Genomic DNA, 15,226 nt, shown 5'->3' with positions numbered 1-15,226 from the left:
CTCAGCCGTGGGGCAGATTTTTACCCAAACAAATTATAATTAGGCACGGGGTAAAAAGAATTACACGTCGCATGCTGGTGCACACGAAATCTCCAACTCTGTTCAGTTTCGTTAATGGAAACAGCAGAGACAGGACTGCGTGTGGTTAAGTTACGGCAAGCATTAGCTGACAGTCGCTTAAATACCTGCTGCTTCCTTCAGGAATTCCATACAGAATTTAGGCAGCTGTTGACAATAAATTCAAAGTAACTTTTCCAGCATCTCACTGTAGATTTGTGAACCCTTACGGACTTAGAGGGTAGATGTCAAAACGACGAACCAGATTTGATCAAAATCCAACCGGCAGGGAGGGGGTGGGGGATGGGGGAAATCGGTGACAAGGATCAAGAGCACACTAATCGTGAGGCACACGGAGTAACAGTACAGAAGCGTCGCATCGCTACATCGCATGCCTGAAGCTAACAGAACGCTGTATGTTTACACCGGAAGTAAAATAAAAGTTAAAAGAGACACATGAGAACAATTTTAGAAAACGAGCACAGAATATGAGGCTATGCGTAAAGGAGGAATAAAAATGACCAATAAATATATGAAAAAAGTTGTTTGTAAATCCGACTTGCAAGACACATGTGATGTAAATACCAATTACCAGTAAGACGGTGGTGTCGCTTTTTAAAACTTTGTATCTCAGCAAAAGGATACAAGAGGCTGTGGGGTATCGACTTGAATACCGAACCACATCCTAGAAGACGCCCCTGAAGGGGCCTTCGTAGCACAGAGCTTGACGACACATGTGTCATCTTTCAGATGCCTGAAAATGTTAGTGAGCTCTGTCCTACTTGCCAGCTTTACCTTTCCAAAGGCACGGGGTTCTCATGGAAAACACCTGGACAGGCATACTTCAGAAGCTGAAGTTTAAATAAACATGACGAACAGCAGGACAGACATTTTGCACCTGTAAACCCACCAAACCCTTTCATGACAATTGTGAGCAAGGTCAGGATTTTCCTTATACCGTATAGCTCTGCTTTACCTAGAGAAGAAAGTAATTCTTTACTCAGATATCACATTGCAAAACTCAGATGAAGATACATACAGCTACTAGAAGAGTCTGAACTTTGAGAGCCACGTTCCCTCGCATCCTTGTCCGAGGCAATTTGCCGGGTGATGATCACGTCTATGAAGTTAGCTGCGGTAATGGTAGTCTTCCCTCGGGTCCTTAGCTCTTCCTCATATCTGGATTTTGGAGGAGGCCCTTTATCTTTCCCAGCCTCTGAGTAAACTACCGAAGAGTGAGGCTGGGGCTTGCCACTTGGAAAGGCGGCCGAGGTGTACAGACACTGAACAGATCTCTTCTCCGCCTCCAGGCTTTTCTGCTCTAGCTGCTGCTGCTCACTAACTGCGGCTGACCTGCTTCTCAAAGTTTCTTCTAACCTGGAAGCTTCATGCTTACTCTCTTTCGTTTTGGAAACCTCCATCTGGGGGGCAGAGGCTGCGGCGTCCACGAGGGCGGCCAAGGCGTCCGCAGCGGTGCTGTAGCGGGAGGCCGGCAGGCCCTGGCTTATCGATGGGCCCCCGGCGGGCAGCGGCCTGCGAACAGAAGCAAACCACACACAGCTCCGTGAAGGGCGGGCTCTACCGGGGGCGCGCTGGGGAGGCGGCGGGGTCCACCGCACACCAAGACGTGTCGGGCGGCCACCGATCTAAAAGTGCGCGGTACGCGAGAGACCGTCTGTTTGTCCTTGGTCCGAATGTGTCCGGGAGACTCACATGATTCGCAGCTGAGCGCTTGGATCCAAAGGTGTGATTACACTGGTTCCGTTGGTTCCCTGGAAAACGCTGGGTCTCTGCTGCAACATGGGCTCCTGAGCTCTCACCGAAGGGGACGGGGAGCGGACATACCCGTGGCTGCCAGGTCGGCCCGGCTGTTCGGAGCCTGTGAAGGCCAAAAAAATAAAATAAAACAAAGAAGAGGGAAGGGAAGACAAGCCCCGAGGAAGAACCTAGAGACGGCCACATTTAGGGACCGTTCCTTTCTTAGTTATTCCCGACAAGAGAAAACGTTAAGAAACTTGACAGCCCGCCTTTTGGCCTTTCTCATGTTCCACACGAGTTTCTCAATAAAGATGTAATAAAACCATGCTCGTAGCTCGAGAGAAAAACATCCACTCTCATTTACTGGCGCTTTCATTTCTGTGATTCCTGACAGAAACAAAAATGACACCAACAGTGAAGTACAGTTGATCCTTGAACAACAGGGATTTGAACTGCACCGGGCCACCTACCTGTGGATTTTTTTTTTTTTTTTTTTTTTTTAATACAGTACAGTACCATAACTGTGTTTTCTCTTATCATTTTCTCATCAATTTCTTTTCTCTAACTCACTTTATTGTAAGGACATATATATGAGACATGCATACAAAATATGGGTAATCAACTATTTATGTTAGCGGTAAGGTTTCCAGGCAATAAATAGTAGGCGACTGGCAGTTTGGGGGGAGTCAAAGTTATACTTGGATTTTCCCCCGCTGCGTGGGGGGTCAGTGCCCCTCACCTGAGTATAGGGTCAGCTGTGCTCATACAAATCGGGGGCACCTGGGTGGCTCAGTTAGGCATCTGACACTTGATTTCGGCTCAGGTCATGAGCTCGCGGTTTGTGAGATCGAGCCCCCCCGCCCAGTCAGATTCCGAGGCGACAGCCATTAAGCCTCCCTGGGATTCTCTCTCTCTGCCCCTCCAGCATCCGTGCGCGCGTGCTCTCTCGCTCTCTCGCTCTCAAAACAAATAAACGTTAACAAAAATCAGGTAAGCTCATCTCTCAGAGTTTTCCTCAAACTCCGGCGTGTTTACCGTTTCCAAACTCCCATTTGGCGCCGCCGTCTAAACATCGTGACGAGGACGGCACACGTGATGAGAGCTGCCACCACCCCAGGGTCCGAGGCGGCTTCACTCAGCCACAGCTCTCCCCGCTCCGCTCCGCGCCGGCTCGGCGCTCCCCGGGGACACGTTCTCTCTGTGGACACGTGATCACTCACACCGCCCCCCCCCCCCCCCCCCCCAGTCAGCTCCGCTAACCACCTCCTCCAGCAGCTGAGCTGTTCTTGTTCGCTTGACCTCAGCTCTCCCCGAACGAAGCCACAACTTGGACTCTGTGCCGCACGGCTCGCTGGGAAGAGCTCAGACTCCCTCGCTCTTCACTCCCTTCTGCTGCGCCTCCTCCGTTCTCCGCCCTCAGAGGCGCCGGCAGTTTTACCGTGTGTCCCTGTCCCCACAGGAGGTACCGCCCGGCCGCACCTCTTCAGCAATTTTCTCCCTTCCAACCATGCATCAGCTTCCACCAGCACTTCTCTATTCCTAGCAGAGGGCCTGCGATTTAAATTTCTGTATCTCGGCCAAGACTATTCCTATTTACGCTGCCACCTGATGACGCGTGAGAGTCAGCGTTTCTTTAGTCACACCGACACAGAATACTCACAAACCGTTCAAGTGTCTGGTGGGAGAAATGGTGTCTATCGTCTCGAGTCTGCGCGTTATCCGTTAGTGGGATCACGAGCATTTTCAAAATCTAGTTCCCACCGCAGTGACGCTTTAATTAAATGCGTTTCACGTTTGTATGTGACCAGTGTAGGATCGGTACTCGGGTGCTACCTCGCTATGCGTTACGGCACTTCCTGTGGTCAGACGCGGTGATTCCCGCCTATCTGCGGACAGCAGACCGCAGCTACAGGTCTTTAGGCTTCGCAAGCGCGGAACTATTCAAGATAAATCCTCAGGAATGACGTCACTGAGTCGAGTACGAGGACCAGCTTTGGACCCCCGCTCTATACTGCCGCCACTTCGATTTTCAGGGTCTGTTCCCCACGACCAGGAGTGTGCCCTCCGGTTCCACACCGCCCTCTCTGACCAGCCCCGCGTCGGGAACATCCCTCCCCGTAACCTCCAAGGACGGACCGACTCCTCTCCCCGCACGCTTGCCGCCTGGAGAGCTCAGCCGAGCCAGAGTCTCAACACTTACGGGGGACTCCCGGGTCACCAAGTCCAAGCCGTCCGTCGTCCTAAGTGCCAGATCTGTCTACCCGGCAACACGGACATGGGACGTGGTTTCATTTCAGTGATGGAGCCCAACGCAAGAAGACAGATATGCCACAGATAAGAACGCGTGTCCCAGAGACGCATCAAAGCGTGTCCTGTGGTAAAACCCCTCTGCTCTTCACTTTCGTTAATCCCTATCTTACGTGAGGGCCGATCTCGTTTCTCGTCTCTTCCTCACCCGCCGCGTCCAGTTACTGCCGAGTCCTTCCCGTTCGCCTCAAAGGCACTCTTCCCAAGCAGCTCCTTTCTGGCCTCTCCCAGTGCCAAACATCCCAGGCCGTTGTGAGCGACCGTCGCGGCCTTGCTATTCTGGTGACAGCACGTGCCCCCCTCCGGGGTTCTAATCCACCTCAAGCCCCTCCTGTGTCCGTGCCCCCTCGTGTCACCTGCCTCCCTGCCGAATGGCAGCACCTGTCATCTCCAAGTGCCAGCCCTCCTTCTAACTGTATTTCCACTCTTCCTCCAAGTCCAGCTCGACGAGTCCAGCTTCAATGAGCCCCGCGCCCAGTGTCTTCACACAGCATCTTCGTAGCCAACTGCTGGGGGCCAGATCCAAATGACGGCTTCCTCGTGAAAACGTCACCTTCCTGTTCCAAATTCACGTCTGCACCATTTAAACCTCGATGGCGCTCTCACCTGTCCTTCACTTACGGCCTGAAATCCCTTTCTGTCTCAGGATCCCCGTGTGAGATGACCTCGGCATCCCCACGGCAGGAGCGGGTGCGGAATGAACAAAGCCACGCCACTCACCCGACCGCAGGTAGAGGTCCGAGGACGCCGCGGCTATCCGCTCCCGCTCCTTCTCGCGCTCGCGCTCCCGCTCCGCACTCGCGGCCGCCGCAAGGTGTGTTGAGTGTCCTGTAAAACACGCGAAGTCCGCCACTTCAAGACAAACACATCAATCTGTCAGGTACAAACAACGTGTGAAGTCTCAAGTGGCTGAAAGGTTTCCAAAACGCTCCAAACTCCACGTGTGGGAAGGTTAAGAGTTTTGGATGACAACTAAAGCCCAACACGAGCTTTTAGGATGTTTCTAGAGTATCTGGTGACAGAACGGCATAGAACTATTACTAAATCTTAAGTGAAAGACCAAATGGGGGACAACCGCCCGAAATGCCTTCAAAGGCCGTGCTGTCAACACGGTGGTCGTGTGTTGGCGGGGGGGGGGGGGGGGGGGGGGTGCCGACTCTCACCTGGAGACATAGAAGCAGAGTTGTATGGCCTGGGGGGGAACGTAATCTGTGTACCAGGAATATAAGTGATTCTGTCCATGGGTGGAGTACTTGTTCCCCCTGGATGAGGCACTAAAATTGCTGGAGGCATATTGGTCAGGTCAATGATTCCTGCTCAAAAGACAAACACGAGAAAACGATGTCAAGTATCAGTCTTTCTAAAGATACAGAACTGTATGTGGCTATTTTATGTGGTTTATCTCTATAACCCAGCGATACTTTGTTATACGGCATAAATGAAAATGGCCAAGATCATCACCACTTTGTAAGGCCGTCTTTAAATCCACAGAAGGCCGTGAAATACTGTGCCCCATACCGGTAACCTAAAAGCACGAACAGATTACAGAGGGAGGCAGCAAACTGAAAAAAGCAATGATTTCAGACACCCAGCTCAATGACTTCATTTAGTTAGTTCAGTGTTCACCAAAACACCCCGTCTGACACACTTCTTCATTTGCCTTCAAGGCCTAAAAGCTACACGGACAAGGATATGGCTGCCTCTGGATTCTTTCCATCGTTCATTCAATAAATACTCATCGATACTCAGCACACATAACACACTCGTGAAACCGAAACGCAAAGACACACACCCCTCGTTGCCGGGTACGGGAGACCCAGCTGCTGCTCCCGTGGGGAGAGGCCTCTGGCCACATCTGGGCGCAGGTTCACCTGCATCTGCTGTGAGGTAATGTAATCATTGAGGATTGTCTGTCTCGTGTTCTCCATTGCGTAAAGCTGATACTGACTCGGGTAAGCTGGGGTTGGTGAGAGCTGTCTCTGAAACAGGTAAGCGGCAGCTGCTGGCGGAGAGAACAAGAGAAAGGCGTTCAGCTGGCTGAGTCCACGTGAGGTTCCTGTGCCGAACATCACCCACAGAAAGAGGCGGGGCTCTCGCTCTCCAGCTAATGTGCGCGTGCAGCCCTTACTCGGCGTGGGTAGGAACGGAACAGGGATTAAGGGAGATTCATTTTAGACCCGACACATCAGCAGTATGAATATACGCATTCTAAAGTCAGATGTGAAAGGGGCGCCTGGGTGGCCCAGTCGGCTGAGTGTCCGACTTCGGCTCAGGTCATGATCTCGCGGTCGGTGAGTTCGAGCCCCGCGTTGGGCTCTGTGCTGACAGCTCGGAGCCTGGGGCCTGCTTCAGACTATGCGTCTACTTTGCTCTTTGCCCCTCCCCTGCTTGTACTCGGTCTCTCTGTCTCCCTCTCTCAAAATGAAACATGAAAAAAAACCCTTTTTAATTATAAATAAATCAAATCAGATGTGATGGAAAAGGGGGAGAAACTAGACACAATAGGAGTGTGAACCTGTTTACCAAGTAGAACAGGAGCTAAAAAACTTCTCCACTAGTTTCACCGTCCATCTTTGCCATGTGACTTTTACTTTTCACCTAAGTCTCAAGGGCTGCATTTGAGAAATTATTTTTGTAGTGCCAGTCATTCAACACAACCGAACAGAAATATATGTGAACACACTTTCCTGGGGCTGAAGAGGATTAGTCCACAAGCATTTAATTAATCCATGTGTTGAGAGCAGAGAACGGCAAACTTAAAGGCCGGATGGCAAATATATTAGGTTTTGTGGACCGTATGGTCTGTTCCACCTACTCAACTTTCCCACGGTAGCTGCACAGACAGAATGAAAGCAGCCACAGACAAAGCATCAACAAATAACTGCCTGCGTTCTAATAAAACTTTATTTACACGAACAGGCAGCAGCAGGATTTAGCCCCCTGGCCATAGTCTGACTAGCCTAGGTCAGAGCATGACACGAGATGCTAGGAAGGGGTAGGTATGTGTGGTAAAAAGTAGAAGGTAAAGTCTCTATGCTCAAAATATTTAGAATCCAGCTCCAGCTCAAAAATAACCAGTAAATAAAACTGCTACAAAGGAAAGGACTAAGGTATAAACCTTCAACGTTGTCTGAAAACTTGAGTGAACTATTTTACATAGACACGTTCTCCCCAGAAAAACAAATAACCAGTTTTCTGGAATGTTTGCCGCCCCTTTCTTCACCCGGAACTCCCAGCCGGGTGATTCTGTCAGTGGAATCTGTGGGAACTCCTGCCTCAGTTCTGGGAGACAGTCCCTGAAGAATTAAATGTAGGCTCCTCTGAAACTTAAGTGTTCTCAAGTGACAGACGACCTGATGGCACTGATACAACCCTCAGAAGGTACAATATTTCCTACAGGCACCTCGCTACTAGAAAGTGAAACTAACACTTAGAAATCCTGGCATACTGGTAATGAACATCTCTTCTCTAAGGACCACAGTAAAACAAAGGTGGTCTGTGTCCCAATTTCAACCTGAAGGATGTGACAAGCGAGCAATTTAGGGGAGAGGAGAGGATGAGCAGAAAACACATTTGAGGCAGGGTCAGTGGGCGAGGGGAGCGGGCACCGGGGGCGGGGAGGACAGGGTGCAGCTCGCCCAGCAGGTGCATCAGGACAGCCACTGACACACTGCCGGGGCTCCTTTCCCTCAGTAGAGCACATGGCCCTGAGCCCAGCACAGACTGCTCGCTAGAAAACCGACGGACTCCTGCACCTACAAGAGGTATGTTCACCCACAGCCAGGGGCCGTCTGTCTGCTCCAAAGTTCCTTCCTGCCGTACCTGCCACTGTGATTACGTAACTTAATGAAAGAATCTGGAGGTTGTTGAGGGAAGAACAAAAAGTGGTTTCTCTGGAAACTAAGTCAACTGCTTTGGAAAGACTCAAGACAGAAGCTGAATCACGTATGGACAAGATAATTTTAAAAGACAAAAAAAAAAAAAAAAAATCTGAAAGGATTCTGTAGTGAGATTCCTTTCAAGTGGTTTTAAATTCCAGCTTCACTTAAAAAAGCAAACATGGAAATGTGAGTATCGTTTATGTAGCAAAGAAAAGGGTACAGTTTCATCGGTGGACCCTGGCCCGAGATCAGAATTCTGGTGAATGAATGTCTATACCGTGAATTCAGATGTTTAAGGTATGCCTGTGTCATTTAAAAACAATCCTTCACATGGGCCCACCTTTTCAATCAGCTTAACCAAATGCCATACCTCCTTGTTTCTGTTCTGTAATGGGTGCCGGTCCTCCTTCGTTTCGGGATTTCAGAACTGGTAACACGGGGGTGTGGAGTGTGTGAAAGGTCAGTGAGCTGCACACTAACAACGTATGCAACAGTCTGCGTATTATACTTTAATAAACGGAGCTTAAAAAGTCGTACAGGTACATCGTTTCTTCGCCACACATCCTCACCACACGCTGTGCTTACCAGGATCCAGAGCCCTGTGAAACGGCATGGCGGGATCCAAATGCGTGGGAAGATGGCTCCGATAAACCTCTCCCGTGGTGCCGCCCCTGTGATGGGGATCAAAAGGGCTGTGGCTTACTACCGGGTCCACCCCAGGCACCGGAGACTTCGCCGGTATACTTTCCCTCTGGGTAGGGGTCAGTGTCGATTTTCTTTCATGATTGGTAGACTTGCCAGAAGAGATGGTAACTGGAAAAAAAAAAAAAAAAAAAGCCAACCCCACGACTTCTTAAGAAAACTTGTGAAGTAGGATTATACAGTTGACCCTTGAACAATGCAGGGTTAGCCCCAGCCCCCTGCAACAGTCAACAATTCATATGTAACGTCAGACTCCCCATAAACTAACAGCCTACTATACTATCGGCTAGAAGCCTCAGTGGATCAGCACATCATCTTATGTGTTGTATGTATCATGCCCTATATTCTTACGATACGGTAAGCTAGAGAAAAGAAAATGTTAAGAAAATTCTAAGAGAAAGATACATTTACAGAGAGCACTGTATTTACTTAAAAAAAAAAAAAAAAATCCACCTAAGTGGACCCACGCGGCTCAAACCCGTGTTGTTCAAGGGTCAGCTGTATTTCTCCATTTCTCACCCAGTCAAATACAGACGATGTTTATATTTTTATCTGCTTCCACCAAACGTTTAATAGTTAATCTTACGCAAATGGGAAGAACTAGTGGAAGCTTTTGAGATTTGGAGACCACCGCCTTTTGGATCACAGCACCAGCATTTTATCACCTAATATGAAGATTAAAAATGAAGTTCAACACTCCTCTTTAAGTCCCATTATAAATGATTTTTGTGTTCTGTATGACTCTAACATTGCAAATTCTTTTCGATCCCACACGTACGTATATCAACTCACAACCCCCTCTCTGCCTGCGTCACCCAGCCTCCTTGCGGCCCACTAGTTCTGAAGTTACACTATTTTTCCTTGCTCTCTACTTCCACAAAGACTTTCTTACAAGCTCACCAGTATCAATCACCTCCCTCCTTCAGCCTCTTCTTTTTAAACAATAGTATTCGGAGGTTGGATTATCCCCCTGATGCTTAGCATATGCCAACACGCAGTGGCCGTCACCCTCAACTGTTTTTAGTAATTGTTGAAAACACACAGAACATACAGTGTACCATTACACTGAGTGTATCAGTGACACTGATCAGTCCTCACCACCATCTAATTAATATTTTGATAATATCAACTTAGCCATGATCACACAAACCTGCCTGATGACACCAAGAAATCGTGGTGGTTTATTACGTCCCCTTCTGAGCCCCAGCCTGCTCAAACATAGAGTGCCTTCTCCCTCGGAATGGGCGGCAGGGGGGGAGGCAATTCTCCTTCAAAACTGGGCCCAAGGGTCTGCATTCACCGTCCTACTGCCCAGCAGACTCTTCCCTCTTCTCTTCTCCTCCTCCCACTGCACAAAGCCCTTCACCTCGACAGCTCTCACGGTGTCCAGCCAGGATCTTGCACGTGAGCCCTCGATAAATACGTATTGCAATGAAGCTTAAAATGATGAGTGAGGACATTGCTAAGGTCCGCAGATCGTTTCAGGGACCGCCTGGTAAAAATCAATGCCTCTTACCTTACTCATGTACCCGCCGGCAGCAGAAAGCCCAAGAGGCATGGAGTTACAGTGACAACAGTAACAATACCGGCAATAACAACAGTTTGCGTTTATCGAGTCCTTCATACATGCCAAGCACTACTCATTCTTTCCTTTTAAAGGTCTTCAGACACATTAGTTCCTTTGGCCTTCACAACAGTCCAGGAAGGGAAGCCTTAATATTACGTTAAGTTACGTAACCGATACAAGTCCGTGCAGGAAGAAGAACCTTAATTCGAGGCTAGGCAGTCTTGCTCTGTGGCCTAAGCTTTCAACTGCCATGCCAGACTGCGGCGGAGCAGTTGTCAACACTGACTTCCAGAAAACCTTGTAGGGTTAGCTGCAAATCCACTCTGAGAACGTACTTATTCCAGAGCATTTCTGGACTCCAGCATACCGTGCACGTGATTAAAATATTAGCTATCTTACCTGCAATTGTATCAGCTTTTCACCTGGTAGCCTTCCCTACAGCCCTCGCAGCCAGCACAACCTACAGATCTCGTGACAGTCGAAAGCTAACACTTCAGCATTTACTATCTGCCAGAGGTTTGGGGAACGCGAATAAAAATGAGCAGACAAGGACAGAAGAGTAACGCACCATCCGAAGTTCTGTTCATCATAGGCGAGCCTCTGGACATGGTGCTCTGATAACTCACAGGCGTCCGCCGGGCACTGCTGTCGTCGTAGATCCCTGGGCTCAGTTGTGCTTTGGGAGCCTCATGAAGTGTTGACCTAAGAACTGAGGGGCCAGAGCTTACCACCGATGTATGTCGGGAACGCACTGGCTCGCCTGCCTTCACATCCTCATATTTCCCCCGTTCTACCACTTTGATGTTCTCTGGCACAATTTCCAGTGGAGGCATTCCACGGGGTAGTTTGTTAGGCCCCGTGATTAAAGACTTGACGTTGTGTTTGATGGCGGATTGACCTGAGTTGCTGTCAAACTTTATCGGTGTACCCTAAAGGAAACAAACGGCACAGGTGGCCCAAGGCAGCTGAAGACTCCTCCATCCCATGTCAGTACGGCCCACGGCAACCACAGTTTGTTCTGGTGACCCTTACTGTCTGTGTGGATGTCTCTGTCACAGGCTCACCGATCCAGAGCTATGCGCCTTCTCGCGACACACACTCCACAATACACACACAGGAAAACGAATGATAAAGCATACGTAAACCTTTCACGTTTACCTCCAAGACATCAGACCTCACGAGAACTACTTATGATTATTAAGTCGTGCTTTTTAAAATGCTCCATGAATATCACAGTCTGAAGCGGAATGGCTGACAGAAAGAACCCTGTTCTAGTTACCTGGGAGATGGAACCCTCAATGATTGGCCTTGTGCTCTGGACCACCTCTGGAGTTTTACGGCTTTCCTGAGTTAAAATATCTTGCCGTGGAATCTCATGAATGGAACGCCCCATTTCTTTGATGGTGGTAATACCATCATATGGTTTTCCTTTGGTAATGGCGCCTTCAAATGCTCGTATGGGAGGACTCTCCCTTTTAATCTGTTTCGGATATTTTAGACCATCTTCAAAGCTTTCGGTGGTTGCTCTTGGTGTGCCTTCAAGAAAAAATACTTATTAAAATAATGCCAATGGTCGCACAGCAATGCCACTGAGCTGTACGCTTAAAAACTGTTAAAATGGTAAATGTTGTTACATACATTTTACCGTTATTGAAAAAATTTAATACCTTATCATCTTGCAGTTTCTAATCAATTTTCTGTTTACAACACATCCTTAAATATTCATAAGTCATCATTTTATGGGCGTTGTTCAAGATTTAATACATTTGTTTATCACATTCAGAGAATGGTTCTTACATAAGAAAAATGTCTCTATACTCCAAGATTAGGCAACTATCATTTTCAAATAAACTATGTAGCCCAGAAACAGAAGAGCTGACATCAAGTATCTAATATTTCCAAAGGGAAAATACTTGCAAAGCAGGTTTCATGCGCTGCACATTAATGTCAAAGTACTTTGCCAATGAGGCCATCGTGAATAAAAAAGCCAAAACAAGCAAAGAGTTTACCCTGCATTATGGAACCAGACAGCACAGTCCTTTCTTTGAGGTCAGAATGAGGGCTCCCCCTGGGTAATGCTCGGCATATCAGCCCTTTCAAAGCAAGAAAGCAATTAAAGCATTAAACACGATGTGTATTTCAATTTTCACATACTTTATACTGACCATAGAGTATAGACTTTTTGATAAAAGCTTTATGGAGAGAGATCATCTTAAATTTGTGAGCTATTCAGAGGGTATCATGGAAAAAAAAAAAAGTCGGAAGTACCCAATGTGACATCATTTGTTCCTTTGTAAATGTTCTCCTAAATAGAAAATAACCACAGAAGACATCTATTATAAATCAAAAAGGAAAGAAAGACACTTCCAAAGCTAAATGCAAAATCCCAATGCTTCTTTCTCCAGGTGAGAGGGCACAGAGAGGCTGAGGACCACTGTCTAGCTCTGAACTAGACCTCTGAGAAAGGGAAACACGAAAGATGGGCACCTCATACGCAGGCAACATACATGAACGAAAATATGCAAATCAAAATGAAAGAGCTATAAATAACCTCTTAAAAAGCTTCACATCATATCAGAAAAAAATTGGCTCAAGGACTGGAAATAATCACATGCATTTACCCTAAAAGGAAGGGAGGTGAGGTTTTTTGTTTTTTAATTTTTTAATATAGAGAGAATCCAGCTCTTAGAAAATTGCACAGGACTTCTAAGATTGAAGAATCCTTACCCTGTTTTTAGTATTTCACCTAGAATAACATGAAACACTCGAGGCAGGTTAAGATTTAAAGAAAGTCAGCCATTATTAACAAAATAAAACACAGCTATCATGTATCATGCACATCGTGTATGGTCGGCACAAGGCTGGACACCCGTCTCCAATCCTCACACAATGGTAACTACAATCCCTTTAGAAGATGAAACTCGTGAGGAGAAATTCATCAGGAAAGGGTGCAGCTGAAATTCAAATACACGTCTTTGTTCTATGACGCCACTTTAACTGCCTCACAATAAAAACAAAGTTCTCAGAATGAATTTTACATTTTTCAATTCACTTAACCCTAGCAGGAATAATCTTCAAATTGCATGAGCACATGATAGGACAATGATGTTTAATTTTACTCCCTTCCACTGTCACGTACTTGAGGTATATGTAGATATGAATATAAATTTAAACATATTGATAAAGTATTAATTATATATTATATACTTTACTATGTTTATATTATTACTATGATAACATCAATGTAGGTTTCATTTATATGTTAATACGAATAGAAATCTCAGGTAGAAATAACAGACTGAATACGACCTAACCCAGCCATGCAAATTTGCTGTACAAAATTAAATGTATCTAGAATAAATGTTCTGGAAACAACATTTTACCCTCTAGTGGTGCTGACACAGGAGACTCCCTCATTGACAACCCTTGCTTTATATTTCCTTCCACTGATTCATAGCTTCTTTTTAAACTGATTTCATGAGCTGTTCTTGGACTCCTTGTCCCTTCTCGGGCATTCTTAATATCTGTAGAATATAGAAACAAGAATTGCTCAGCGCCCAAGACCTCTTCTACAGTAAATCATTTATCTTAGTTTCAAAGTCTATCTTATAAAAATAATGACATAAAAACTAGTCAACTTACAACATACTGCTTGCTATGTGGATGATATTTATGAAAATTTTCTTCATTAACTCAAATATATTTGAGTGCCAGGCATAAGCTAGGCTTGCAGAGAAGGTGAACAAACTAAGCCCCTCCCCTCATAAAACTCACCCAATCGTGGCGGGTGCAGATAAAGTACTAGAGAACTGCTGCAGAGTGCAGTCAGGACTATGAAAAGAGTGGCGCGACGTCCTGTAAGAACAGTGTGGGTGAACCCAACACTTACAAGGCTCGGATGAGGCTGCCTAGAAGTCATGTGCAAGCTGAGAACTAAAGGACAAGTAGGAGGTGCTTCAAGTGAGAGGTAAAGGGAACAGGAGGTGGTACAGGCCAAGGGAACAGTGAGCACACAGACCCCCAAGGTGAGACACGGTGGGACCGTCGCTGGTGTGGGGGTCGGGGCTGGAGCGAGAGTGCGTGGCAGGCAGAGCAAAGCAGGTAAGGGAGAAGGTGGGAAGGGAAGAGCCGGAGAGAGGAGCTGACAGCAGGTGGTAGAGGGGGGATGAAGCCAAAGGAAGGGGCGTCCAATGACTTTAAAGCAATGAAGAGTCAAGGAGGCAGCGACGTGATACGGTTCTGAACATGGGCTACGACTAAAGGTGGGGAGATCAGTGAGGCGGCTGCCGAGTTGTCCGGGTGAAAGATGATGGTGGCAGTGGGGAATACAGAGCAGTGGATGGATTCCAGAGAATTCAGAAAAGAAAACGGAAACAACTTAGGACTGACTGGAGGGGGGGGAAGAGAAGGAAGTGTCAAGGATGACATCCAGATTTCTGGCTTAGGCAATGTCCGTTAATTTCTTCCTCCAGAAGCAAAATGTAAATCAGTGTATGCCAGAAATGTTAAAACAAGAAAGGAGGAAGGAAATAAGAAAGTTACCATGTGTTTTACATCAGTCGCTGTTGCTGGCATACCTTATGTCGCTGTATTCAAAGAGAAAGATAAAGCATGACTAAGGACTACTCGGTTCACAAAAAAGTTGCAAATGGGAACGCAAATCCAGTCCCTCGCTTGGCTGTGATACCATAACTGAATCACTGTTGTAACGTTAATGAGAAAATATAACCTAAGAATACATCTAAAGAAAATGTTGACACACACACAGACATTAAACTAGTTTTATTTAAGTAGAATTTAAATTCAATGCCCTTTCCAGGATTATCAGACTAGTATCTACTCCCTAATTCTTTTATTTATTTTTTTTTTTTTAAGTTTTCAAGTTGAGACAGAGAACGCAGGTGAGGGAGGGAGGGGCAGAGTGAGACAGACGGGGAGAGAGAATCCCAGAAAG

The 15,226-nt window shown here is 46.9% G+C and overlaps 2 protein-coding genes across 15 annotated transcripts in view; one reads left to right on the top strand and one right to left on the bottom strand.

Annotated features, from left to right (window-relative positions):
• The window catches only part of TTC19 (tetratricopeptide repeat domain 19), a 53,020-nt gene extending 48,176 nt beyond the window's left edge, over positions 1-4,844 (top strand). The window contains exon 9 of the mRNA XM_058704712.1: positions 4,565-4,844. Coding sequence (XP_058560695.1) covers positions 4,565-4,624 — 60 coding nt within the window. The 3' untranslated portion in view covers positions 4,625-4,844. The remainder of the gene's footprint in view (positions 1-4,564) is intronic.
• The window catches only part of NCOR1 (nuclear receptor corepressor 1), a 161,111-nt gene that overhangs the window by 14,911 nt on the left and 130,974 nt on the right, over positions 1-15,226 (bottom strand). For 9 of the 14 annotated variants that reach the window (XM_058704693.1, XM_058704703.1, XM_058704698.1 and 6 more), the window contains 10 exons: positions 13,656-13,796; positions 12,282-12,365; positions 11,552-11,808; positions 10,841-11,201; positions 8,589-8,816; positions 5,915-6,124; positions 5,286-5,435; positions 4,843-4,950; positions 1,771-1,936; positions 1,097-1,590 (listed from right to left, as the gene is read on the bottom strand). In XM_058704693.1, the coding sequence (XP_058560676.1) occupies positions 1,097-1,590; positions 1,771-1,936; positions 4,843-4,950; positions 5,286-5,435; positions 5,915-6,124; positions 8,589-8,816; positions 10,841-11,201; positions 11,552-11,808; positions 12,282-12,365; positions 13,656-13,796 (2,199 nt within the window). The remainder of the gene's footprint in view (positions 1-1,096; positions 1,591-1,770; positions 1,937-4,842; positions 4,951-5,285; positions 5,436-5,914; positions 6,125-8,588; positions 8,817-10,840; positions 11,202-11,551; positions 11,809-12,281; positions 12,366-13,655; positions 13,797-15,226) is intronic. The other 5 variants (XM_058704695.1, XM_058704704.1, XM_058704706.1 and 2 more) reach the window with 3 other exon arrangements.

The sequence above is a fragment of the Neofelis nebulosa genome, chromosome 16, assembly GCF_028018385.1.
Source record: "Neofelis nebulosa isolate mNeoNeb1 chromosome 16, mNeoNeb1.pri, whole genome shotgun sequence".
Lineage (NCBI taxonomy): Eukaryota > Metazoa > Chordata > Mammalia > Carnivora > Felidae > Neofelis > Neofelis nebulosa.
Note: the sequence above shows the minus strand (reverse complement) of the source record. Positions and strands in the feature narration are given on the sequence as shown.